Raw genomic sequence first — 27,374 nt, forward strand, 5'->3', positions numbered from 1 at the left:
GTAATTTCAGTGGTGGAAAAAAAGGTAAGATAGGACCTACATGAAACCACTGAGGCAGGAGTAACTATTATTATTATTATTATTATTATTATACTGTTTTTATAAGCCACTCAACTCTCAAGAGAATTGCCAGCAAAGAAATTAATGGTTACACAATTACATTACAATTTGCATCGCAATGTTGGATAGAAAAAAAACGTCTACAGCAATTTAATTATTATTATTTGAGAGAATATGAACGCATTATATCTGTTACTTGTGATTAGAGCCTTGTACTGCTCAGAATTTGGGAGCAGCCCACGCTCAAAGACATCCATTATTTAGAAGTTAGTGAAAACCACACCAGGGCTGTGCGCTCTTTTATTCCAACTGCAGAGAAACACTCAAGAGTGGGGTTTCCTCTCGTTCTTGCCTTAAATAATTCTGGGTTTGTGGGGGATGAAAGAAATGAATGGACTGAGATCAGAGAAAAGATGCTCGCTTGTATTCACTTTTGATGGCCTGAGTTAGGCACAAGTCAGTTTGTGTATGAGGTGTTTCTTGTAAATACTTCAAACAACAAGCCTGTTCAGCACAAGCTTGAATATTTGTTGACTGGACTTATTGTGGATCAATATTTTATTCAATTCAATCAATTGCATCCAGCAAACAATAGGATTTATAAGATTAGTTCCAGGAGAAACTTAAAACAGTGCAGACAAATGGATAAACAGCGCAGGCTATTATCAGGAGGTCCCACCCGGTGGGCAGGGCTTACTCAGAGTAGGATAAATATCCAAGTTCTCAGACTAGATCCACAGATTGCGAATGTCTCTTGCAAGACTACAATTTAGTATTTTTCTACAACGGAACACTCCTGGACAAATGAGTGTTTATACTGACCAGTGATGTAAAGTAACAAAGTACAAAAGTTATCTGTACTTTACTTAATACAATGAATATTCTTAACTTTTACTTCACTATATTTGAAGCAGGTATCTGTACTTTCTTCCCAACTTTATTTTGGTATGGTTTGAGGGGTTATATTTCAGCACAATCATGGTGACATCCTGACTAAAGGTTTTTTTAGTGCAGCAAAATATACAGAAAAGAAACAGTGAGAATCTGATAAGCAAAAAATCAAACCAAATCTTTATCAAGATCACCACATCTCAATATTTAATTGTTATCAAAACTCTGTGGAAAATACTTCATACATAGGTTTGACTCTAAAAGTAACATTTTAAACATGTACTTCTTTTATATGCTACTTTGACTATTTAAGTTTTGGCTCCTGTATCTGCACATTATTTGGATAACAAAATGCAGTACTTCTTCCACCACTGAAAAACAACACTTGATCGCCATTCCCTTTTCTATAATACTCTTTGTTTACCTGAAGAGAGTATCCTTGTTCACATGAGAACTGTACCACATCCCCCACCATGAACCGGTCTCCCACTCTGACCCCATAGTTCGGCGTCTGTGGCTCTGGGCACGACTCCAGGCCAATAGCTGTAGAAAAATATAAAGTTACATTAAACAACTTTAAGAACCAAACTTTTATAGTATTGAGAAAAATCCCACACAAGACATAGTTTACCTGTGTACTCAAGGTGAAACCCAGCTGCCGAGACGCTGATGTCAGAACTGAAGCTCAAATAGAGGTTGTTTGATGTACTATTGAGGAGCTGAGGGATGGTGGTTCCTGTAGGAAGGAAAAACAACATTGTGAGTACCATATATGTTGTGCTTTAACTGGGGCTTTAATACCAAATGATCTTAGTAATCTGACAGCAACAGGAGCAACAAAGCTGTCCCAAACCCACATTTTGACTCTCTTTAAAGTTCAAGAGCGAGCCAGAGTTGCCTTTTTAATGTAGACAGCTGGTTTATTTGAGTCTACCTTTCAAATGTGGCTTGACCTACTTAATGTGGCAAAGAAAAGGGGGGAACAAAGTGAGAAGTGGTTCAGAGTTACTCAAGCAAAGCGGCGACCTGTGCAGTCACAAACACCAAGCAGGGCACGAAAACCGCTATTAGAGGAAATGTCTTTATATAGTTCAGCAAAGGTGGAGGAAAACAAGTAAGTCTGTAGTTAAGTCAAAAAACTAAATCCAGAATTATACATTATTATATTGTATAAAGGGGTGGACCATTAACAAAAAACTAATTCTCAATACTTTTTTGGAGTATCTCTATGATGTTCAGATGATATTATGTGTCATAAATATTAGCCCTGGTTTAGTCCTGTTTTAGTCTTGCTTTAGTCTTGGTTCCTTCCTGGATTGCAGTCTTGATTTTATTTTTTCACTACTAAATAATTTGAAATATTACCTTTTTTAAAAACATATTTTACATTTTACTACTATTCTTCTGACATAGCAATTGGCTACCACAACTAAGGCCACGGTTAAACGGCAACTTATAAGACTAATTTCTACACCACAGGTACTAAAAAGTGTACTTTAACCTAAACATTAACACAGATTGTTGCTACTATTAAAACTACAAAATATTACATCTTTATAACTACCACTGCTTGCTCTAGAACACTTGCTGGATGAGAAACTTGAAGGTAAATATGTGGTTGTGGTGAAGAGAAGGCTTGTGCTTCTGCTGCTGCATATGATTATTTTAATTAGTTGACAGCGACAGATATGAAAAGAAGTAGGAACATGGTAAAAACTTAATATTGGCAACATGTTCAGTTACAGGTCAGTTAGTTTGCCTTAGCGTGGCAAACTTTTCTGAACGAACGCTGCAAGCTAACAAGTGAGATTCATTAGCAGCTTCTTGAACAGCTCCCCTGCTGCTTGGCTCACATTTGAGAGAAAATCCCATTCATTATCAAGACAGCGAAATAAAAAAAATATTTCCCCTTAATAATAAACTATGATGAAAAATGAACTGCATGGATTCAACCATAACTGCTATTTTGAGATATATGACAGTATTAATTAGCAGTTGTTCAAATGTTATCTGTTTATTTATTAAACACTATGGGTGTCAAGGAGGAACAATGTAATCTTTGCATTATGAAAATGTCACATGGATTATTTATTACATCATCAGGTTTAGACGATGCAGAAGTAGATAATAAAAGCTGGATTAGAAAACCTTATAACATGTTGACGCTGTTCTCAATGTACAGCTACAGAGCAATCCATCCTGAAGGTGCACTATGTTTGTAAGTGCTTGATTATATTCTGTCATATATTTACATTGCAATTACAGATGTTCTATCAAATGTATTATCCCTGTCAAATAACTAAACATCATAATATTAAATGTAACAACACATTTAGAGATGTAATCATATTAATAGTAGAATGGACAGCTTTTAAAGTTTTGTAGTTTTTTTTTTTTAAATAACATATAGTTTGTTTTCTTTTGTTTTTGTTTAAATGTATGACTGAGATATTATTGACAGAGTATTTCAGACTGGATGGTGCGCTCATGTCTGACATTGAATCATTTCTCTAAAAGAAAAATCTTCCTTCTGCACCTGAAATTCTCATTAATGGAGAAAATGTGTGGATTCTGTTGAATATAGGCATTGAGCTGGACAGGACTCTGTAACTCAAAAAGCACAATTATACTAATTTTAATTTGGCTCAGTTTAGATCCATTTGACAATAAACGAGTACATATTCAGCTAACCTTTATATGCTTTATACTTTTACATTTACAGCTCGGCAATGCAGCCTTTTCAAAGTTTGTACAAATAAGCTCTCAAAATAAGAAACCTATGATATATTTTTTGCAATATTGTCAATAAATATAAAATGTAAACATTTCTAAATGTCATAGCAAATATTATAAATTTGGGTGTGGTGAGATAAGTCAGGACAACTGGCAGGATCCACCACATTTGAATAGAACTGCTTTTCTGTAAAAGCAACAGGAGACTGGAATTCCTTACCTTCATCGTTCCAGTCTCCTGTTGCTTTCAAATTCAGTCTTAATGTGGCTTTAAGATGTACTCATACGCGATCTGTAGGAATAATAATGTATATCTCTTTTGGATTGCTGATGAGGTGCTCCCTCTGCTAGTGATTGGTTGTCAGTGTTTGTTTTTAACTGTAATTGAAATTCTACAAGGGCCATTTTATGGATTGCCTGAACACTGTTAACCTGCTGTCACTTTGCCTCTGCCCAGGGACCACAGATTAAAATTAGCCTGTAGCTATCTCTGGTCTGTTTATAATATAAACGGCCTCTCAAAAAAAAAAAAGTCGCCAATTGGATTCAACTAATCAAATACAGTAGATCTGAGCCTCCTACTGGAAAACTGCTGCAGGTGATGATCTTTCAGCTGAAACACAGCTTCTCATTTCTGAAACAACCATGTGGAAAGACAAATACCGTGGTCATGGAAAAGATGTCAGTGTGTTTGAGAAGCGTAAATCATTGACATCAAGCAGAGAAAACATGTAAAGAGAAGAAGAAACTAATGTACTACAGATCTGAACCCCAGTGACAGTGTTTGAGCTGGAGAAGGCTTTGTGCAGCGGTCACTCTCTCACATCATCAATACAAGATCAACTGGTGAAAAATAATGCAACACTGGATGGAAATAAATCATTTAATATTGAAAAAGCTTATTGAAACTATGCCACAGCGAATGTGAGCTGTATTCAAAGCTAAATGTGGTCTTACAAAATATTAGAGCCTGTGCCCCATTTTTTGGGGGGCTGGCGCAGTGTGTAATTATAATACACAAGTACATAAAGATTAACCTTGATTGAAGCAATGACCTCTAAAAACAACAAATTCTTCCCAGAAACACTGCAATTTCTTTTATAGAATGCATAAATTAATTTTGCAAAGTGACTGAGTACTGTTTTGCATTCCTCTTCTTGTCATAACAACATCTTGTCATAATAGTTCTAGTGCGGATTCTATTCCTAGCAGATATCACGAAGGGGGCGAAGATCAATTAGCAGCGTGCCTGACATTTCTCGTGAGCATTTTGAAGGCACTACAGACAAACAAGCAGGTGTCAGTGGGTGCCTCCCCACAGCGATGTGCAGAATGGGACCAGCTCAGTGCGTAGCAGGGGGGCAAACGCTAACATATTTCCTGCTTCAAAACATCGAAACAATACGTTCCACTCTGCAATCATTGATGTTGGAAAACAAGTCAGTCTAAACCTTTTTATCTTCACAATTTGGGAAAGGACATTGTTATCAAACACTGTATATGTTTGATGTGCAAAAACTGAAGCTTGTTGTAAAATTGCAAATCAAAATCTTCTGCTAAACATAGTCAATTGAACATGAAAATAACTGTTACAAATACTGCTAAAGGGGTGAAGGTGTAGGATCTAGCAGTGTTATTACCGGAGTAGCTGCCAAGTCGTGGTGCATGGTTATCAGCACCGTCGTAGAAATCCAGGGAGTCCCAGTTGTGCTCTGTAGCAAAGCTTACGACTTGAATCTGAAAGTATAATATGGAAAAGAAAAACAAAGCAATGCAATTATTTGAAAATACCTATGGTTAGTGTTGTTATAATACTTCAGGAGGGTCAGTAGAAAGACCTTATTATACAAGTCTCATCTTGATTTATGTGATACTGTAGTGTTATTATGTGTAGGTAGAGTCTGCTGCTCCTTCCTGCGTCTGCTCATGCACAAGTGAGACATTGTGGACGCCAAAAGGAATCTTCAGTATCACACTTTGTTGGAATCTGCGACATCTCGACATCTTGACTTTTGGAGTTGAGATAATTAGCGAGAACTTTCACCTTCAGATCAGAGAACGAGCAGGTATATCTGCGATAATGTCGGTCTGGTGGCCCAAAATCTCAAATCTTTATAACGTTAATTATCTAGACAATTTAAATAACGCTACATATTGTTTGCCTGGGTTCTAGAATATACACTTCTTCAATTCTTTATGAAGAGAAAGTCTGGTCACCCCGCCCTCTGTCGCGAGTCAAACTCAAACCGTACCATGCAATCAGATGATGCAGGTGAAACAGGGGAGTTCGTGATCTTTTGTGATTTAAAACAGATTAATAGAGGCTTATGCTTTGCTCATTGATTCTGCATAAATCCATTATGTTTTTCATGCAATATATTTTGCCTTTCTTTTCCCCCCGTAAGCAGCTATGTTTGTTTTGCTACAGATGTACCATGCAAGTCCTTGATTGGCTAATCCACCTGTCAATCACACCCATTTGAACTCAGGGAGATTACGGAGTGACCAGATTAATGTATTGATCTGTATAAAATTACTGAGAAATATAATTTTAGATTTTCCAGGCAAACATAGGTGCCCTAGATTGAGGAATAATACAACTATGGTAAAAATAACAAATATGAATCATTACAACAACACATATTAAAAATGTGTACTGGAAAACAACATGTCTGCTTTTGCAAACTCTTGGCTTGTTTCTGATGAAAAACATTTAAAATGAAACAAATAGAAAATGCTCAAATCTAAAAGTCACTCTTGCAGATGCTAAGTGTTGTGACCTGTGCAAGGCAGGTCAAATACTTTGCCTTTGTCACGGCAACTGTGCAGTCGCCTTAGTGTTTGTCCATGAAAGCAGTTTAATTTACACACAATCAGGTATTATCTGTCCCAATTAGATCCTATCTCCTTATCGGTGGATGGCCCTCTCTCACACACACCATCAATCCATTCACCCTCTCCAATAATATCTTATCTCCACTGACATCATGCCTGCTCAGCTTTTAAGCCAATGATACAAAGGTCAAGCAGGAAACGCCTGATGGTGTTACCTGTATTCCGGCACCCTCGGGAACAGAGACCTTCCACACACAGTTCTGGTTGTTGTCGTAGGGCTCAGGGTATCCAGGTGACAGGATCGTCCCACGCCGAGCGATCAGGACACCCCCACAGGGAACTGACATGGGACAGAGAAAAGTGGAAGGGAACAGGAGGGAGAGGTCAAAGTATTTCAAGTGAAACATGGTATACGCTGTGTAGGATATGACTTTTCACAGAGGACACTTTCTAATAATAGATTTATCACAGTAATGCATCAAATCTATAGTGGGTAGTATATGGTGGTTTACAATAAAATGTCCCTAAACTATCCATCAGGGATAACGTTAGGACCACCTGGCTCTATGGCCACTTTGGTACAGTTATATTCATGGTGGAATGCGTCTCCGTGCTCAGGGTCCGCTATGTGAGCAGCAACCGTCACACACATAACAAATGTTTTCTCAATAAATAAAACCTTACCTGGTACCTGAATAACTATTTAATCATGAGGCCAATCTCAGCACTTCACAAAAAGACGTTTGGTAATTCTAAGTGTGTGCTGCTGTGAGACGTGGCTAAGCAGCTTTTACTGCATGCATTTTACTTCTCTGCGACTCTACACAGCATTGAAAGGTTTATGTAATGCACTTGGTTTGGATAATGTCAGATGTATTCTGTACTCGAAATATATCATATTTTCAAAATGAACGCGAGTGTCATGCATAAATAATTGAATGAAACAGTTGATGCTAACGTGCTCTAGCTTTGTTTTGCTAAGTCTGTCGGTTTATCAAATAAAGTTAGTATCACTGGAAATATGACGTCAGAGTTTTGTGGGAAATTATTGCTTTTGTTTATATTCTCTCGGCTAGGCCCGTCCTGATCCATTCCAAAGTGAACCAGCAGCAAAGTATTCATTCTTCTTTGGACAACTTTAAATGGTATCGACCACTACAAACTAGCTACATGCTGGAAATGGGAATTTCTTATAATTTATATAATCAATATATCAGCTCTGATTGGTGTGCATAAAGTATGATTATATATCTTACCTATACAAGTTGGCAACGTGTCGTTCCACTGGGCCAGGTTATCCGGGACACTCTCACAGCGAATGGCGGTGGACCCGTGTAAGACATACCCAGGGTTACACTCAAACTGCACCATAGAGCCCACCGCAAAATCGTTCCCGAGACGTTTCCCAAACCGTGGCTCTGGAACTGAACTGCACTGAGTGGAACTTGTTCTAGGCACAGCTGTAAGAAAGACACATTATTCATAGTAAACATTTAAAAAATACACTCACACTAATACAGTTTCATAAAAGTGAAAATATTGCTTTAGCTTTATATGCTTGCAACGCTCTTCAGTCACAAACTAACCTTGATAGACGAAGTGAAATCCCTTTGCAGTTTCTGGTCCGACCGTGGTAAACTTGACCGTGACTTGGTTGCCTGTGCTAAGAGGGAGCGACTCACCTGCACAACAGAACGCACAACTCAATGCAACATACAACTTTTTTGATTTATTTCATCAAATGTACGTCGTCTTCTATTCAGTTTACCAGAGTGCGACCCGGAGAGAGAAGACAGGAGCGTATTCTGCTGCGTGGGGCCGTCGTAGATCTCCACAACATCATTGAGAGACGTTTGGAACAGGACAAACTGCCCAAACAGCACTGAAATAAAGAAGATAGAAGAATATGTTAAATGTGGCAAATTACCATTCTGTGCCACTGTTAGAAACTGACCTTGAAATGATAAAAATTAACCTGCATTACCTCATTTAAATTGTATTAAGCCCCAGTGTCAACTTCTATTTGAAGCCATAAAATTACATATTGGAGCAGTTAATAATCAAAACATCACCTTGTCTTCATCTTAACCATTGCTCTCTCAATCTACTCCTATAATCTACAGGGCTAATAGGATCTACTTTGTTCTGGCTGTGGGCCTGTCAGGACGAAACACTGATAATATACAAAGTGAAATGTGTGCTGCATGATAGAATGTAATATCGGCCAATGTGTGATAAGCTAAATAATAAATTGACTTTTTGATAATACCTTGGGTGAGGGTCTCAGTGTTTGTGCGTAGTATGTGCTTTTTACAGATAAATTATCCCACTTTGTGCAGTAACTATTTAAAGTTTCAAGACAAATATGAACATGATTCTAAGGTCGTCACTTTTGGACAATTCAACATTTGTTCTTATAGCTAGTATAGATATTTCAAGTATTTTGAAGTGTCTGAAAAAATCAAAGTCATATGTTACCGTAAAGTAATTTTTAGTACAAGGTAAGATGGACATAACAACAATGTTGCGTCCTGTCGCACTAGTTATAGAGACAGTCAGAGCTCTTCAAATGTCCTCGTGGTGTAACTGCTAGCTGCTGTAATACCTCAGATATAGCAATATGACTATTATGTATCTATCAAACCACTTTAAATGACCTCATTTTAAACATATTCATTAAAGCTGATAACAGTTTTGATATGAGAGGAGATGAAGAGGCTTTCAGATGTGCTTCTGATGCACTTGTGTTAAGGCAGATACTATTAAAACTTGCTGTTGGTAAAGAATAACCACATCATTTGCAGATTAGAAATACATTTTGGTTTCAGTGTTTCAGAAATTAAATATATTTGACTCATCTATGGCCCACATTTGGACAGGACTTAATGGTATAAACAAGCATGCTGATTGTACAAGGGTCTTTTAATAATCATGGTATGTGTAAGAGCTTCAAAGCATTTAATTGGATCTTATCTGATTACACATGCCTTTTAGCAGTGAAAAAAGAGAAACTTGCATCAAAGTGTGTTCCCATGAGGGCTTATTTATTCAATCCATCAAGATCTTTTGAGCCTGTCTTTGCTCAATTTGTGCCATTATGCACATTGCACATACCACACTCTCTATAGAGGTAGTATCGCCTGTGTTTCATATAAAAGCTGAGCTACATAAATCTTGTGGCAGCTGCAGTGGCGAACATTATGAGACAAATTCAATGAGGCTTTGGAGGCATTTGGGTTTGTCCTTTGAGGCAATATTTGGAGAAGTGGATCTTAGTGTATACTTAAAAAATACAAATTAAGATATGAATTACATTTCATTCTGCCTCACAAAATACAGCACATGCTCGGATCAAGATCTCACTCCACTGCTCTTTCACTCCATTCACACTTTTGTCCCAGAGGGAGAGGTGTAAAAGCTTAAATGTGAACATGGACGAGGATTTTGAGTAATAAGAAGGTCACCGGTCAGACTGCTGCGCTCTGTAAGCTTCAATATTTGATCAGGGTTTCTCCATAAAGCACAACAATATGACCACCTGAGTCATAATACTTCTGTCTCTTGGTGGTCTAACCTCTATATCGACTGTTACTACATTTTCAATACATGACAGATGATTTTGATTGATGATTTTGGGAGGCTCAATATTTATCATAGATGTACTTTATTTGCACCAGAGCAGAACTGTGGAGGGTATGCTCACAGAAAGAATGTAATGAAATAGGTGCAAGATCTTGAATATGTAATGGCTCTCTCTGTCCCTGTATCCATGTGTCCATGTGTCCATGTGTCCCTGTGCCCCTGTATCCATGTGTCCATGTGTCCCTGTGCCCCTGTATCCATGTGTCCCTGTGCCCATGTGTCCATGTGTCCCTGTGTCCATGTGTCCCTGTGCCCGTGTCCATGTGTCCATGTGTCCATGTGTCCCTGTGTCCATGTGTCCCTGTGCCCCTGTGTCCATGTGTCCATGTGTCCCTGTGTCCATGTGTCCCTGTGCCCCTGTGTCCATGTGTCCATGTCTCCCTGTCCCCCTGTGCATCTGTGTCCCTGTGCCCCTGTGCCCTTGTCCCTGTGTCTCTGTGTCCCTGTGCCCCTGTATCCATGTGTCCATGTGTCCCTGTGTCCATGTGTCCCTGTGCCCCTGTGTCCCTGTGCCCCTGTCCCCCTGTGTCCCTGTGCCCCTGTGCCCTTGTCCCTGTGTCTCTGTGTCCCTGTGCCCCTGTATCCATGTGTCCATGTGTCCCTGTGCCCCTGTATCCATGTGTCCATGTGTCCCTGTGCCCCTGTGTCCCTGTGCCCCTGTGTCCATGTGTCCCTGTGCCCCTGTGTCCCTGTGCCCCTGTGTCCCTGTCCCCCTGTGTCCCTGTGCCCCTGTGTCTCTGTGTCCCTGTGCCCCTGTATCCATGTGTCCATGTGTCCCTGTGCCCCTGTGTCCCTGTGCCCCTGTGTCCATGTGTCCCTGTGCCCCTGTGTCCCTGTGCCGCTGTGCCCTTGTCCCTGTGTCTCTGTGTCCCTGTGCCCCTGTGTCCATGTGTTCCGTTGCCCCTGTGTCCCTGTGCCCCTGTGTCCCTGTGCCGCTGTGCCCTTGTCCCTGTGTCTCTGTGTCCCTGTGCCCCTGTGTCCATGTGTTCCGTTGCCCCTGTGTCCATGTGTCCCTGTGTCCCTGCCAATGTGTCCCTGTGTCTCTGTCCATGTGTCCCTGTGCCCTTGTCCATGTGTTCCTGAGCCCATGTGTCCATATGTCCCTGTGTCCCTGTGTCCCTGTCCCCCACAAAACTAACTTACAAATCCACTTACTGCTAATAACTATTTACCGTAACAACAATATCTTGAGCGCTTCCCTTTTTCATGTACTGTACATCTGGTGAAAAAATCCACACCAACACTTTTCAAGGAGTCATTCAAAAGTGTGGAGAAGGAGTTTCTTGTTATAAGTTGCAGCTTTGTCATAGTCATGCTCAGAGGTGAAGGGGCAGATTATCGAGTGGACATAAAGAAATGGTCATTGTCAGCAGAAAATGGTTAAAAGCTCCCACGGCGTATAGATTTTTAAGGAAATGTGGGTGATTAGGGTTTCCATCATCCCCTGCTGGTTCATTGATGTGACGCAGAGCAGGTGGTGCAGCTCGCAGTGAAAGCCATCGCAAAACTCATTAGATTTATGGCATGGTGATATGAGAAGAGTGGCATCACAGTCATTATTTAGCGTCACACAGAGACACAAGTGATGGCTGCTGTGGGCCAGAGCCTCAGAGTTTAAGAAAATAACCTACACATATTTGAAGGGACCAGTATTAAAGGAGACTAATATGAAACTAGAAGCAATTATTCAAACACACACACACCTCAACCAAGGCATTGAATGTATTATGTAATGTGCAACCTGGACTTGGAATACCTGGTTCATAATTACAAAAAAAGAGATGTTCTACTATTCTCTGTGTTACATATTAGTTATATCTCTCACTCTTCAGATTCATGTACTTAATAATGCTCAAAATACTGAAAATGTTTTAGAGACTTCCAAATGGTGTGAAACAAATCAAGCCATTAAATTAGCCTATGAGGTATGACATATAAATCTATAGTATATATTATTTTATACACTAAAATTTCACTAGGAAAAATGAAGGTGATGCTTGTGTACCGACTTCTCCAATTCCCATTTACAGTCACAGTGACTGAGGCTGCATTGAGGTTGAGTGGCTAGCGCTCTTGCCCTACAGCACGCATGTTGTGGAGTTTTTTCTGTGTTTGCATGTGTGAGGGTTTACTCCAGGCACCACAGTTTCCCCCAGCAACTAAAACATGCACATGAAATAATCCTCCAGCTAGGTGGTCCAGTCAGTTTTCTTAAGTAGTAATGGAAACATGCTACTAGTAAACTTATTTTAGTGTCCTTACAATTGCACACTTTCTTGTATGAATATAATGTAGGGCTAAAAACCAAAAACCTTCTGACTGAGTATGTTCTCTTTTAACAAAATTATAATTCCTCACCACAGGCGCACATTATGCTCAATGAGGCTACTCAGTCTGCTGAAATCAATTTACAGCACACATTATTGATGAGTAGAAAGGTTTTACAATGTGGCTTGATGAATCGCAATTAATCCATTGATCTGCCATCATCTAAAATAGGCATGTCCAAACTACGGCCCGGGGGCCAAATGCGTCCCTCAGACCTATTTTTGTTGGCTTCCTGCTAAGTTGGTTCAAACAACAAAAAGTAGTATTTTTTAATGTAAAAATGGAAGTATTCAAGCATTTTGATTGTATACCCACCTAATGTTCCAAGTCTCATTAAAGGTGTGGAGACGCATCGAAACTATGTCAAATGATTCACTTTGTCATTCGACATATTCAACATTGTCGGGTTGTATGTGGCCCTCTGCTCTGAATAAGTTTGAAAATGCGGCCCTCGGTGTAAAAAAGTTTGGACACCCCTGATCCAACATAACAGACACCTACAATGGCTAAGTGGAATAGCAGACAGAGGTACAATGTCTGTTTAAAGACACAGGTTATAAACTTGACTAAACATCGTAGGTTTTAAATGCGCACAGCTTTTAATTGGCTGGAACAGTTATTTATAAATGTAATGATGTCTTTAGCGACATGTGTGAATACTTGTCAGCATCTGTATGTGATATGTCTATATCAGGTGATCTACAGTAATAACAACTTTATTATTTTTTATTAATTAAAAAAATAGATTTTATAATTAATATCAAAACATTCTTAAAAGTGTGGCCAGAATGTAAAGAACCAAAGTGTTCTGAAGAATGACAGGTGGCCTCTCAGGGCAGATTTATGGCTTTTAATGTTTCTGGTTCATATGTTGTGCAAATAACAATAAATTAAATCAACGTTAAAGGTTGAATGGACAATGTTTTTTTACTCAAATCTGAGTCTCATTTCCTCGTGGCGTGGACTGCCGATTAGTCCTGCCACGTATCAATCATAAAACGCACCTACCGCTCACCTGCAGCCGCGTGCGGCTCGTCCCCATGAGCAGCACGTTTCCGCTTGTCTAAGCGCATTGATCAATCATAATATAGTTCCCTCAGTGTACGGGACAAAATTAAGACGAAGAAAGACAGTTCGAGCTGACTCAGAAGAGACGTAAATCTACGGGAGACGAGAGATGCGATGCGATCCGTCGCGCTAATAAACAAACGCACCTGTGTGTTGTATCAGTCCGCACGAGGGAGTTCTCAAATCGTTGAAAAATCGTCCATTGCGGCTTTAATATATTAAAGCAGGAGGGATAGATAGTCATGATAGTCATTATTAGTTGAAGTTATATTTCTTGAGTGTAAATACTAATTAGTTTGTGTGTTGGTAGCAGCCTGTGTTTGAGAGGCTACACCATGGATGATTTATATTAACTAGATAAGGCACGCCCCCTCTGCCCGCAATTTAAATTGAGTAGTGGCCGCTCCGCTGTACAGCAGCCTCACGGCCCAGACAATTGAAAGAGTCCTTGTAATATTACAGACAGTGCGCAAGTCCTTTTAGTCTGAAAATAAAATAGAAGGAATTCCATTCTTTCACCGTTTCTAAAAACCTCCACCTAACATTTTTGGCGTCACAGTGAACAGCTTATGGTAATCTGCTGTCTGCGTGCTTCCATCACGCAAAGCATCATGGGGAAAGTCCCACAACCAGGAAGTAATGCGGAAGAAAGAGATTTTTTTGGCGACATGCGTCAAAGAGCACACGCCATTGACTTGAATAGACATCTTGTGCACCCGGGGCTTGGGCTACACTCACCAAACTCTCTGGGCACGGATATGGAGTAGACACAGGTCTGTCCAGAAGTGTAGTTCCTGGGAAAGTTTGGAGATAAAACCGTGCCCTCAGTGCCTGTCGACCGGCTTCCACAGGGCGCTAGACACGAAACACAAACCATTATCAACAGGAAGGGCACACAAGCTGCACACCAACAGCAGCACACACAATGTTAAAGACTAGGATGCTAATTTGTCAGAACAGTTACCTTGACAACTCGGCAAAGCCCTGTTCCACCCCGGTCTGCCATCATCTCCCATACTACACGTGAGAGTCGAGTATCCCTAAAGTGAAGTTACAATATCACAATATGGTTAAGACATTACAACTTATTACAAATTCTCGAAAGACATTTTTGCTTGGTAAATTATTGCCTTGAATGTATAAGTAAGTACGGCAGGAAAACCTAAAAACAAACGCAATTAAAATGATAATGATGACGAAAATTGTCCCAATTGTTATATCAACATGTGTGATATTTCAGTTGATTTAACAATGGCGAAGCAATATGCGTAAACAGCTTTTTAATTAAACCAATTTGGCCCAGTGTTTACCTGTAATACATATCCAGCTTCACAATAGAAGGTCACAGTAGATCCAAGTTTGTAATCAGATCCCAGTCTCGTCCCGTTCAAAACAACACCAGGGTCAAAGCAAGACTCCCTCAGTTTGGCTGCAGAGACAAAAATAAAACTAGTTAGCTTTAATAAGACAAACTACGCTAACGCATAGTGACAGGCACACATACATAATAAAGAGGAATAAATAACAAGTATACCCTTAGGTATCATCGAACAAGGCGGGCGATTCCTTGGCCTTTGTAACAGTCTCTTTGACTTAGCCATTTTTTTCAAGGACTGAACACAAAGAGGTCCTCATCCCATGGCTTTTGTTTGCCGCACGAAACTTGTGAATTATGGGTTTGTCTTCACTTCCGACAGATTATGGACCACACTGCATCTACTTGAAACATTTCTATACACTGTACATGAAACATTCAGTGGTGCTTATGTGAATAGATGGTGTTGTGCCAGTCAACTGGACAGAAATGTGATATAAAGGGTAAAATATTGTCGGTATATTAACTTTGGTTGAGCACATTTTGAGTCACTGCCTTTTAGTGAAAAATGTGCTGAGCTGAACCCAATCTGCGTCAGCCTTCTCTGCCATTCAGTAGAGGTGCCTTGTGTCAGAAAACTCCACTAGGGGCCCTCTGATTTCTGGCAGTGAGCGTTTAAAGGTAAACGCGAGTGTCGGGTCCGCAAAGACGGTCTGCATTCAATGTAATAAAGTTTAGGGTAATGGGTCAGTTTAGGAAACCTTTTCTGGTGTGCCCCTCTTAGAGGATTGAGGAATAATTCAGCTCACTTCTGTCTATCCTCCTCTCAACTCCTCTCCTCCTCTCCTCCTCTCAGCACCTCTAAACTCCCTATCTCTTCCTCTTCCTCTCCTTCTCTCAGCTCCCTCTGTCTCTTCTCTCAGCTGCACACAGTGGATGGGTCACTGTTACCCGTCTGTCTGGAGTGGGGCAGCGGAAATCTTCAAAACGCACTTGAAAACTTTATTTTAATAGCAATTAATCATGCAGCCATATTTAAGTATGTAGAAGTGATACAGAATAATTTACTGTCCAATGTAGTTTCAGAAATTAAAAAGTACCTTTGTATTCCAGGTGGAAGCCGGTGTAGGACACAGATCCATCGCTGCGAAATGCTAAGTGCATTGTGTTGGAACTGCTCTCGATTCGCTCCGGAAGTTTGCTGTCCTGGAAGCTCCCTATGAGTGGGCTGTTGCTGTCCGGACCGTCGTAGATGTACAGGAAGTCATAGTTTGGCTCAATGTTGAAACTGGCGTAGCGTTAGATAAACACAAACTATATTAATAGTCAATCCTGGAAACATTTCAAATACCTAACTTAAACATTACCTATTTCAACAAAAACACTTAGTACAGGTAGATTGTCAACTGGATTCAAAATGTTAGGTTATAAAAATCAATACTCAAAAAAAAAAAAATACCGGTATATATATTTCCCTTTTTCTTTTTGCCTTTTCACTCTCTGTGTCTTGTTGTTTCCTTTTATTTTGTTTTTCTTTGTATTATATTAAAACAACGGACAGCAAAAAGAAGTATTTTGTTTTCATCTACCTCAGTGTGTTTAAATATAAAAAGGATATTGTTATTCTGTTCTTGATACAGTAGTAACACAGGCTAATTTACTTGGATACTCAATCATGTATACACAGTGTTTGGTGTAGATGGAGTAGAATGACATTTCAACAGTGTCGTTGAGAGTGAATCTTCATGCCCTTGTTTTCCATTTAGTGTCACTATTTTCTTAATGCCACATCAGTCTTTTGCTCGGTGCTGAAGTAAATGCGGTTACCTAATGAAAGCCAGTGAAAGTACGTAGTCAGAGTTGACAGCTATGAGCCAGTCGCAGTCCTTCGAATGGGGATACGGGTGCGGATAGTTCGGAGACAGGATAAATCCATTGGAGCCGGTCAGGTTTCCTCCACAGGGAGCTGTCATGTGACCAGAAACAATGCCATAAAAACAATAACGGTAACAATAAAACACTGACAATTCTCTGAAACTATCAAATACAACTGTCTTCACTGATGTTGTGCATTGTAAATTTGTATTATGAGATTTTCCTGCTTAGAAAACATTTGCAGGTCGGAAATGTCCTTGAGCAAAGTGGAAAACGCTGTATCCGTCGAGCATAAATGCATAAAAGCAGCGGCCTCACCTATGCAGACGGGCGGACTAGGCTGCCAGTAGTATCTATTATCCACTTGTATGCAGGTGATTTTGTCGTCCCCCTGGAGCTCGTATCCCGGGTCACACTGAAAGGACACAGAGTCCCCTGGCTCGCGCCCATCTCCGCTCCTGCTACCGTTCATGGGGACACCGGGGTCCCTGCAGGCTGTGGCCACTGAGCCTGGACATGGACAGGGGCGAGAGGAGAGTGAGGAAGGTCAGGTATGTGCTGTGGTAATGTTGGAAGCTTTGCATGAACTTAAAGCTAAAAATAGAGCTTTATGGGGCTTATGGAACAGGGTCTTACACCTTTTATTGCACTTGCACTTGCACTAAATTGTGTTGTTTTCTTCTGGCAATGACAATTAAGTATGCATAAATTGTACTTAATGGAAAAAATACTTCCTTTGGTATAATAAACTACATCAAGTGAAAGATGAGTCAATTCAAACTGTAAATCTATTCTTTAGTGGCATGTGATGTTAATGCTGTGTGCCAAATGCCAAAACCATGACAAGAAATGGTTTGTTAGCTATTCCAATAAGAAGAGCATGAGAAAAAGTTTTGAATAGAATGTTTTGCACAAAGAAAGAAAGAAAGTACAGCTCGTTCCCAATAATACAGGTTTCCGTGTCATTTTTCATAGTTTGCTGCTGTGTGCCAAGGACTTACTCGAAAACTGAATAGCGAAGCCAGACTTGCTGATGTAGAAATCAGTTTCGAACTGAACTGTGACAGTGTTGAGCGTGGAGTGGATTCCCTCGGGCAGCAGAGAGCCACTCAGCTCGGACAAAGACATCTCATTCTCAGGTGGGCCATCCCAGACCTTCAGCATGTCATGACTGGCCTCAGTGTCAAACGACAGGAACTGCAGGCTGTGGGGTGGGAAAAGAGGATTCAAGCATTCATATTTAGATTCAAATTAAAGAAATGAAGGCAAAAATTTTAATAAAATTGCACATTTCCCAAGAAATAATAGCTGAAATGTATTAAGCCACGTTTTTAATGGTTCAGTTCAGAGCGGATCAGGATGGTTTGAATCTGCCTCCTTTGTTTTAAGTGGACAGTACAGTAAGTACAGTTGCATTTAAAGGGTCCCAAAAAAGCAGACATACATTATAATAATTTCTCACATAACGTTGACTTGCTCTTGTGATAAACTGCTGTATTTCCAGTGATAATAATTCAATATGTGGAGCTGACAGATAAATAAAAAACGTTAGCGTCAGCTTTTTCGCCACACAACCCTCGCCTCAAGACCAAAAACATATACATTTCCAGTGCATAATACATTCAACATCAGCCGCACTAAATGTATTACATAAAGAGACGTCGAAACGAGAAGTTAAAAAGCTGACGATAAACCAGAAGTTGTTTATTGCTCAGTCTAGCTTTAAATGTCTTTCTGTGAATCTCCGAAGTAAGTACAATATACATGTACAATTTAGATTGAATTAATTATCAAAGCATTTATTTTGTTAGGGTTAGTAGGTAATTAGGTTAGTTAGGTAGTTAGGTAGTTAGGTAATTTCAGCTGCTGCAACTATGGTAACGCAGACCAACAGGAACCATGCCAAAACGCTCCAAAGAGAACCAGGGGACGATGCCCAGTCAATACGTGGCAGTAGTTAATAATTAGATTAGTTTGGTTCAATTCTTTACTTTCTTTCCATTAGCAAAAACAACAAACTGTGCAAACGTTTGTAGTATAGCGTGAATAGTGTCCGACATCTTTGCTTGCAGAGACATTCAATCTTACCTCACAATATTTCCAGAGTCCACATCGATAGTCCAGGTGCAACGCAGATTATTGTCGTAGGGAAAAGGATATCCAGGAGACAGGATCCGGCCGGACGACTCGCCTTTGAAACGGCCACCGCACTCGGCTGCAACACAATACACAGAAGAGACATTAGCCTGTGTCAATATTCATATCCAACATATCCCGCACACTGTCCTCAAAGAAGATCTATTATATGTTTGATGAGCTCAGTCCGACCAAAGAGCGTCAAACATGTATGTCCACTGGAGCTGTGTGACAAGCAAAGCCCTTATTTGTCCTGGTTTATCAGTGTACTCAGATTCGCTTGGCGCACATCAGCAGGCAAAAGGAAGTTATTCAGTGGTTTCTAGGGAGACAAAATACATTCAACAATCCATATGAAAATATTGGGACATTGTGAGCTGTATTTGAAGCACATACAACTGCATCATGTCAGCCAATTCATCTGGATATAGCCTGATCTTGTCTGTCAAGCATGGGTTGAGAGACCGCTAAGAATACTACATGCCATAATGGGATGGTAGTGGCTGTAGTATACTAGTCCTGGTGTCCTTGGGCAAGACACTTCACCCACCTTGTCCCCCGTGTTAAACAACGGCTGGAAATTAATTAAGCCCTGGCTACAATCCAGCCTGTTTACAGCCGATCATATATATGTTCGTCAACGTGCACAGTCAAAACAATATAAATCTGAAGTGAATTATAACGTTTTTTCTGCTATCTAATTAAAAACTAAGTACATTTACAGGCAATAATGAAATGTCTTGTTTGGTGTGTTGTCTATCTTGCTAATAAAACATGACATTGGCAAGTTGGTGCATTCAGTTTTCCTCATTTCACATAGATTTTAATTGAAGTTGTAAAAGAAGCTAAAAGCCCAAGTTTCTCTGAAGGAGGAAGCCAAAGTGCTGAGCCGGCATTTCTCCCAAAAGAAAATCATTGTGCATTATATAACCCCCCCCATCCCAAATAATTCCCTGCTCTCTCTTTGTCTCTCTTGGTTATATATTTTCACAATCTCCATCCTCTCCCTGCTTCCTCTACTCTCAGCGTGTTCATCCCGCTTCAGGCTGCCCCTCTCTTTCTTCCACCAGAATACATTATCAGGAATAATAGCAGCAATATTAGGAGCTGGGAGTGAAGTGAACGAGGCAAAATAGAAAGAAAAACTGCAGAGTAAAAATTGGAAACTATACGAGTAATAATAAGACGCAATATAATATTAAGACTGCAGGTTAGCCGAGGTCACGCTGCTAAAATATAAAGTCGCCGAATATAAGCAACTGGTTTTATGAATGTTTCATTATTGATAGTGGGAAGGTGGGAGACTTATTAAGCTGAATGTGGAATCACAAAGTTCAGAGGAAGCAGAGAAAGCAGAAAGGTGGTTAAAACATTAGGCTGGCTTTCTGCTTGTGGCACCCATCTGTCTGTGGAGCAGCTGCAGCCAAAGCTCTTTCCACGTCGCTGCTGTATACAGGCCCGGCATTTGTTTGAGTTTAATTAGAGAATGCAGTCAGTCAAGCAGAGGCTCACTGGGAAGGACTGCACACATCTTTAAAGACACAGATGTACAAATGTAGAAATTAGTTATAGAAAAGCTGTTACTTAATTTGGATTGAGCTATGTTTAATTAAGATTTATTTTTGGGTTGTGCCTTAGCAAGATAGGAGTGGGAGCAGGCGGATTTGTGGAGGAAAGGGGCCTGAAATTGGACTCAAACCCAGGAGAAGTAATGCGCCATCAGGTGACCGAATCTGGCGCTCCAGATTAAGTCGTTTTTAATATGAGCTATGACATAGCTATGTTATGAGCCAGAATTCAAAAAGTTCATAGTTATTGGAGTTTGCTTGTACATTCAAAGTGATCTCATGTAAATGTGGTCTGTATTTCGAGCCTTTCGAGTCCTTAGACTTGTCACAGCATTTACTCATATGACAAAAACATTATTATTTCACCCTAGACTTATTATAAATCTTTTGTTAATATATTGGATAAAAATGAGCCCCAAATGTGTCACGCAGAAGTACTTATTGCACAAAATCAATATAGAAATCAAAACATTTTCTTAGATGACAATAAAGTTGGCCAAAAAATGGATCTCTATCACCATTTACATGACAATTTGATAAGAATTGCAAAACGTATTGTAAGTAACTGAGTAACTTCAAACGGGTGTTATGTTAAATAGAACAATACAATTTTGAAAAGCTGTATTTTGCCATTTATATTTATATTGACATTTAACACTGCATGGACTGAAAACATTTAACAGTTATTTCAACAACTCTGAAGACACATGGAGCTTGTACAGTTGCAGCAAAACTTGAATCAATAAAATGAGATTATAAAGCAATTCAGTGGAAGAAATACTATACATGCAATCAAGTAGAGAGAGAGAGAGGTGCCGGCAGAGGGAATGTCTGAAAACACAACATTGTCAGCAAAACAAGAAGAACTACACAGCACAACATCCACTGCTGCGCCGTAGAGGAAATCGATCAATTGGGGAGGTAAACTGTCCTGAATAAAAAGGCTTATCATACAGTCTTTAGAACGACCCCTGTTGTGTAATATCCAAAGAAAATCAAAACACAATCCCTGGGGAAATTGGCGCCGCAGCTGTTTTTCCTTCCGCAATATTGAGCGTTCCTGTAAGACTTTGCATAAAAGCAACGGAGCAAAAGTGTACTTGAAATATTTCATGTTATAATTCATTATTTCTTTAGCTCTGGCGGTAAAAATAGACAAAATAGACAGCGTGGGCATTTTTGTATTGCAAATTTGTAATGTTTCTAATTGTTGCCAGGTGAAACGTAACAGAATTATAATTATTACGATTTTTGGAAGAAATTTATAAAACATTCTAGGAGAAAAAAAAGTCGGTGTAATCCCTCATTCGTCCAGGCGTGTTCCATTGTAGAAAAAGCTTCAGTTGTAGTCATCTGGACTCAGTTAGAAAAAATAGACGTTTCGACTCTCATCCAAGAGTCATTGTCAATAAAAGAATTTAGGTCGAGAACTCCGATATTTCCTCTTCAGGAAGACTCCTCCCAATGGGCTGGATTTACCACAGAATAGTATAAATATCGGAGTTCTCGACCTAAATTCTGTTATTGACAATGACTCTTGGATGAGAGTCGAAACGTCTATTTTTTCAAACTGAGTCCAGATGACTACAACTGAAGCTTTTTCTACAATAGAAAAAAAAAAAGTTATTTTTGGTGCTTTTAACAAAGGCAGAGGAAACAATGATTGCATTTCTAGGTCAGAGAGCAGTAATTGTATTTACACTTAAGTGGGCTCAGGTGCATGACATTGGCCTTTTGTACAAACATGAGGTATGATAGCAGTATTTTAGTTAGGACTAAACATGGGGAATCAGCGTTTCAGTTTTATGCAGCTAAAATCACAACCTGTTGTGTGAAGTGCTTTGAATTGCCTTGTGTACGAATTGTGCTCTACAAATAAACTCGCCTTGCTTATTCCGCCTGCTCACTTTGGCCTCTTTTTGCCACAGATCAGCACTTCCATTGTATTGACACTTCCGGTCGAGCGGAAACTCACTAAGTGGAGAATGAGGGAAAAGTCTTGCCTCTAAAATATGCTACAAAGAAGATTGATTTATGTAAAATGTTCAATATTTGTGAGCACCAACAAATTAACAATGCACTGATTGCCTGGGCGGCCTGGAAATTACATTACAGTCTGTGTAGAACTTATTTGCTGGCAATATGCGAAATAAAACAACCGGAAAGAGGATTACAACAGATGGCGGCGCCCAGGTTACCTTCCAGAATAAAGTGAATAGCATTTTCAGTGGATCGTAAACTATGAAAATAAAAACCAGGGCTGTTATGGTGACAAATCCAGGCACAAATCCTGCTGAAATGAGTGAACTTTAGAAAATAGCGCTGGGAGTTAGAAGCCCGTAGGCTTTATTAGACAGGACAGTATAGCTTGAAATGCAGGTGAGAGCAGGGAGGACATTTAGCAAATCGAATTCACAACAAGAATCGATTTCACAACGCGAACGCCGGCCTCACAGAGCCGTGTGTCCAAGGTTACCCTTGAAAAAGAGGTCTCAATCTCCATGAGTTCTTACCTGGTGAAATAAAAATTAATAGATAAATTAATAAATATGAAATAAGAAATATTGGCTACTGCTCTAAGAACATTGGTTAATCTATTTTTCATTGTCACCCTTCGAGGCAACTGCTGTTGTAATTTCAGGCGTTAAAAAATTCTGCAGCCTAAAAAATTAAAATGTAAAAAGTGTTTTTTATTAAGATGAATGCGATGATTTATACTGGTAAAAGGCGTGTGCGCAGCTAGTCTGAATAAACCACTCCTGGAAGGCTCTACAGTATATAAACTTAAATTATGAAAAATCATCCTCATGTCGTTTCTGAGGTTTCTGAGCAGGTCTATGGCGCTCTACAGTAACCATCCACTGTGAGGTGATGAAAAAATAATAATAATATTGGCAGCAAGACCTTTCATTTATTTCAAATCAATTTCAGAAACTTTATGAAAAGAAAACGTTTTGCCAAATGTTACCATTAGTGTTTTGGGAATGAAAACAGCCATGTTACGGACACATTGGCTGGTTAGCCTCTGTTAAGCTCTATTACACACTGTTGAATGTCATTTCGCACACCTCCAGGAGTCAGTATCCCATTGTGTACTTTTCTATAACAAATACATACCAATACAGGAAGGCAGAGGATTATCCCAGGCCCGGCGCTCCCCCGTCATACACTTGAGCGTGGTGGCGCCATGCAGCGTGTACCCGGGCTCACATCGGTATGTGATGCTGCTGCCTGAGAAGTGCCCTTGGTCGTTGACCTTGAAGCCAAATTGTGGCACCCCAGGATCTTCACAATGAGATAACTCAAAACCTGGAACGATAAGAAGAAAATGAGGCAAATTCTTCTCATGTGAGTTTGCTTAGGAATAGAAGTGGCACAGCTAATACCAAAAATAAACAAAAGAAGATCTGGGTTATACGCAACTAAACTTTTTATATATGAAATGATGGAATAATACAGTCCATATTTAATAAATTTTCCTTCAGGTACTATATTAGGTGGACACTTGGTTGCCAGGATCCAATTATACTAAAGTGTCTACGCTACCATGTACTTACATTTAGTTTATTCTTCTGCAAAAGGCAAACAGGTGCTATAAATAACTCATCCCAATATGACAAGCGCAAGAATTTGATCAAAGATACGATTCTCCTACAATTGATTGAAATCTCAAGAGCAAACTTGGGGAAAGTGTTGTGCATTAGAATGAAAGTGGGATAAAGCTAAAACTAGCGTGTGCCCTTCTAAAACTTCATGAACATAGCAGAAGCAATAAGTGCAATACAAACAGCACATTTTAATTGTAGAAAAAGATTCAGTTGTAGTCATCTGGACTCTGTTTTTAGACAAACACGATAAACAAAACCGTTTCGACTCACATCAAAAAGTAATTCTCAATCTGGAACACTCCTGGACGAATGAGGGATTACACCGACATTCTCTTTGTTAACAAAAATGGCCTCCTTAACTCTATTAAACCATCTCTTCTCTTTGTTTACCTCACTGTCTTCAAAAGAGTGGTTTGTGGCTTTAAGATGAAGATGCACACATTTGAGACAAACTGTTGGAGCTTCAACGCCGCCAACTATAATATCGATTCTGATGCTCTTTTTAACGATAACAATAAGCTACAAAAAATAGTTTCATAATTTCTTGGTAAATTCAGGCTAGAGCTTTGCAGAAAAAAAAAACTTAATTACCTTGCTCCTGTGACCTTGCTAAAGTGCCACTTCAGAGCATTAAAACAGTGACAACCAAATGCGGCTGTTGTGTATTTATGAGGAATCAGAATGAAGTCAATGAATAAATAATACATGAGCGTTTTTGTTTTGTTTGGGTTTTTTTCAACTGAAAAAAAAAAGAAAAAAGAAAAATATCTTGGATTTTTACAGGGATCATAAACTCATTCATTAACATAATGCGCTGAACCCATTTTGAAGACTCTGTGGCTTGGAAGACCTTTCACACTTTAAAACATTATGCATTATTTATTTCAACACACACACACACACACACACACGGGCTGTTTGAAATCCATCAACCATACTGTCAAAAGTAAGAGAAGTAAAATACAGTAAAAGTCAATGTGCAGTGAAAAGGTGAGCTATGGAGCGATAATTAAGTAATGCCCCGCTTGCAGAAGCTGCGAGACAAACTTCAGAGGAATGCAAATGATCCACACGTCTCCATTTAAACAATTAGGTTTTCTAATTCAGCGGCTGATCTGAGGGGCACCGTGAATGTGGGTGTGCGTCCGTGAATACGATGCACCTTGAAACCTGAAAATTAGAGCGCTCTCTCTCACAGCTTTACTAATCAGTGATGACATATTTTGTTTGATCGCTGCAGTGGGGGAATGTACAATGAGTTTGATGATGAGAAACATTTAGGGTTACAATAAATCAAAGACAAACGCACATGTTGCTTCTGTGGAGGTGTGATTAAGCAGAGCTGCTTCAAGAATACCTGAAAAGATCATTGCCACAAGTAAAATGGCAGGTGGTTGGAATTTATAGAAGCAATCTATGGGTCCGGGGCAGGGGCAAAGACGTGTTTTTATTACAACACAAATGCCCTGATACTTGTGGAAAAGAGCAGAAGTGAAGTGGGTTTGAAGTATTTTATTCGTAAAATACATCTTTGAGCCAAAACATTTTTTTTTTCCAAAGAGATTATCGCATTTAAACACAAGTTGGCCTAAACACGGAGAAAGGCTGTTCATTATTCTCGACAGCACATGACACATGTGAAACCATGCACACTCGTGGGAGCACATACCCGGTGCTCTCTCTGCGCTGTGACCGCATCAATCTGTGACAGAGAAGATACTCTGAATCTGTAATTGGGTTTATGAAACAACGATAGGATCCTTCAAATGGAGCCCATGAGCGAGGTTTGGTTTAATGAAGTGGCTCGTCTCAATTGAGGGACCAGGTGAAAGGTGAAGGCGGATAGATGGGGGGCTTTTGTTGGTGTAGAAGGAATGTTGAAACTCCTGTGTGGCACAATTTTGGATGGGGAAGAGTTCATTATTGTTGACATTAGAACTCTTGATCTTGCAATTTTAGGTTTGAATCTGAATTTCAGATGGCTGGGCAATACATTTGTATGTACGATTTTCTAGTTGCAGCTGCACTCCAGTGAACACTTGAAACTGTGAAGCGCATGCCTTAAACAGGCTCTGACCTTATCATTAATTGAAATACATGTAGCGGTAATATCAACCAGCCTCAAGTGCAGCCTGCAATATAAGTCCTCCTGTGAAATGATTATTCAACTGTGGGTGTGCTTCCTGTAAGTCTGCAAACTGCCATGAACACAATGAGTCTTGTTAGAAAATCTTTGTAACTTCCATTTTATAAAAAGATGCTGAGAGAACTATGCGCCATATTCACCATACGCTCTTAAGAAACCAAATTCAAGAAGATGCAGCAATGAACACCATGTCACTATTTACATGTTTATTTACATTAAAATGAATATGTATTTGCTAAGAATCGTCCTCTAAGTTTCCACTTATGGTACATGTGCAACTGAGCGAGGCGAAAGAAAGAATGAACGAGGAAGTCGCCGTTCTTTGCAGTGGATCGCGGAAACGAGTGTGCTCTGGTCGTGGGGGCTGACAGGGGGGTCTTGTGAGGTTCATAACAGTGGCCAAACAGAGGCACTGGGGCTGTTTTTGACTACAAATATCACCACAGATCATACTTTTATTATATTTATATACATTAATTAATACATATATCAAACTAATAATCCTACAGGAAATGATTCTAAAACAGAAGAATATCTAAAGAAAATCTGGCCTTAATATCATCATCAATGAGGCCCATTGTATTTATGTTTAGAGGAAACAATGGGATCGCTTGCTTAATAGAGAATAAAGAAATAGAGCCTAGTTCATTTGTTTTAGACCTATTTCCATTTGGATTATTTTAAAACATTTGTCAGATTTTTAAATTAACACACAGTGAGTATGAAACCTCCCGTTGTGCTGCTTGCAAAACCTGACCTGGTTCGGTTAATATGGAGCAGACTTTACACGTTAAAAGAGCTCTGCAGTCACCCTCACAGCATGACTATCCTCCGTATTGAGTATAAACTAGCTAGCTTCGTGCACTTACTTGAATAGACGAGCTTAAATCCTTCCCCTGTACTTTCTCCGTCGCTGAAAAACTCCAGCCACAGATGATTGGATGTGGAGATGAGGGTCAGGCCCAGCATAGACGTCCCGGTAAACGCCCCGAGAACATGGGCCATGCTGTCTTTACCGTCGTGCACCTGTAACAAAAGCGCAATAGAAATAAAGAAGATGTCATGTCGCACCTGTTATTCGCTGTGGTATTGTGGCGGTGGCGGTGAGTGGTAGTGGAGGCAGATGTCAGACGTGCAGAATGACAAAGAGCCGTCACAAACTGCTTGTT

At 39.8% G+C, this 27,374-nt stretch overlaps 1 protein-coding gene across 3 annotated transcripts in view; it reads right to left on the bottom strand.

The window, feature by feature from the left end:
• The window catches only part of LOC140361954 (CUB and sushi domain-containing protein 3-like), a 408,691-nt gene that overhangs the window by 52,097 nt on the left and 329,220 nt on the right, over positions 1–27,374 (bottom strand). For all 3 annotated transcript variants that reach the window (XM_072447874.1, XM_072447872.1, XM_072447871.1), the window contains exons 24-40: positions 27,075–27,231; positions 23,569–23,760; positions 18,836–18,962; positions 17,749–17,951; positions 17,066–17,257; positions 16,700–16,838; positions 15,973–16,160; positions 14,868–14,986; positions 14,522–14,597; positions 14,296–14,412; positions 8,288–8,401; positions 8,106–8,201; positions 7,776–7,979; positions 6,735–6,859; positions 5,325–5,421; positions 1,583–1,687; positions 1,376–1,494 (exon numbers count right to left, since the gene is read on the bottom strand). In XM_072447874.1, coding sequence (XP_072303975.1) covers positions 1,376–1,494; positions 1,583–1,687; positions 5,325–5,421; positions 6,735–6,859; positions 7,776–7,979; positions 8,106–8,201; positions 8,288–8,401; positions 14,296–14,412; positions 14,522–14,597; positions 14,868–14,986; positions 15,973–16,160; positions 16,700–16,838; positions 17,066–17,257; positions 17,749–17,951; positions 18,836–18,962; positions 23,569–23,760; positions 27,075–27,231 — 2,370 coding nt within the window. The remainder of the gene's footprint in view (positions 1–1,375; positions 1,495–1,582; positions 1,688–5,324; positions 5,422–6,734; positions 6,860–7,775; positions 7,980–8,105; positions 8,202–8,287; positions 8,402–14,295; positions 14,413–14,521; positions 14,598–14,867; positions 14,987–15,972; positions 16,161–16,699; positions 16,839–17,065; positions 17,258–17,748; positions 17,952–18,835; positions 18,963–23,568; positions 23,761–27,074; positions 27,232–27,374) is intronic.

Source organism: Eucyclogobius newberryi, unplaced genomic scaffold (genome assembly GCF_026437365.1).
Source record: "Eucyclogobius newberryi isolate DKJ021-1_F unplaced genomic scaffold, fEucNew1.0.hap1 SCAF_16, whole genome shotgun sequence".
In the NCBI taxonomy this organism is placed as follows: domain Eukaryota; kingdom Metazoa; phylum Chordata; class Actinopteri; order Gobiiformes; family Gobiidae; genus Eucyclogobius; species Eucyclogobius newberryi.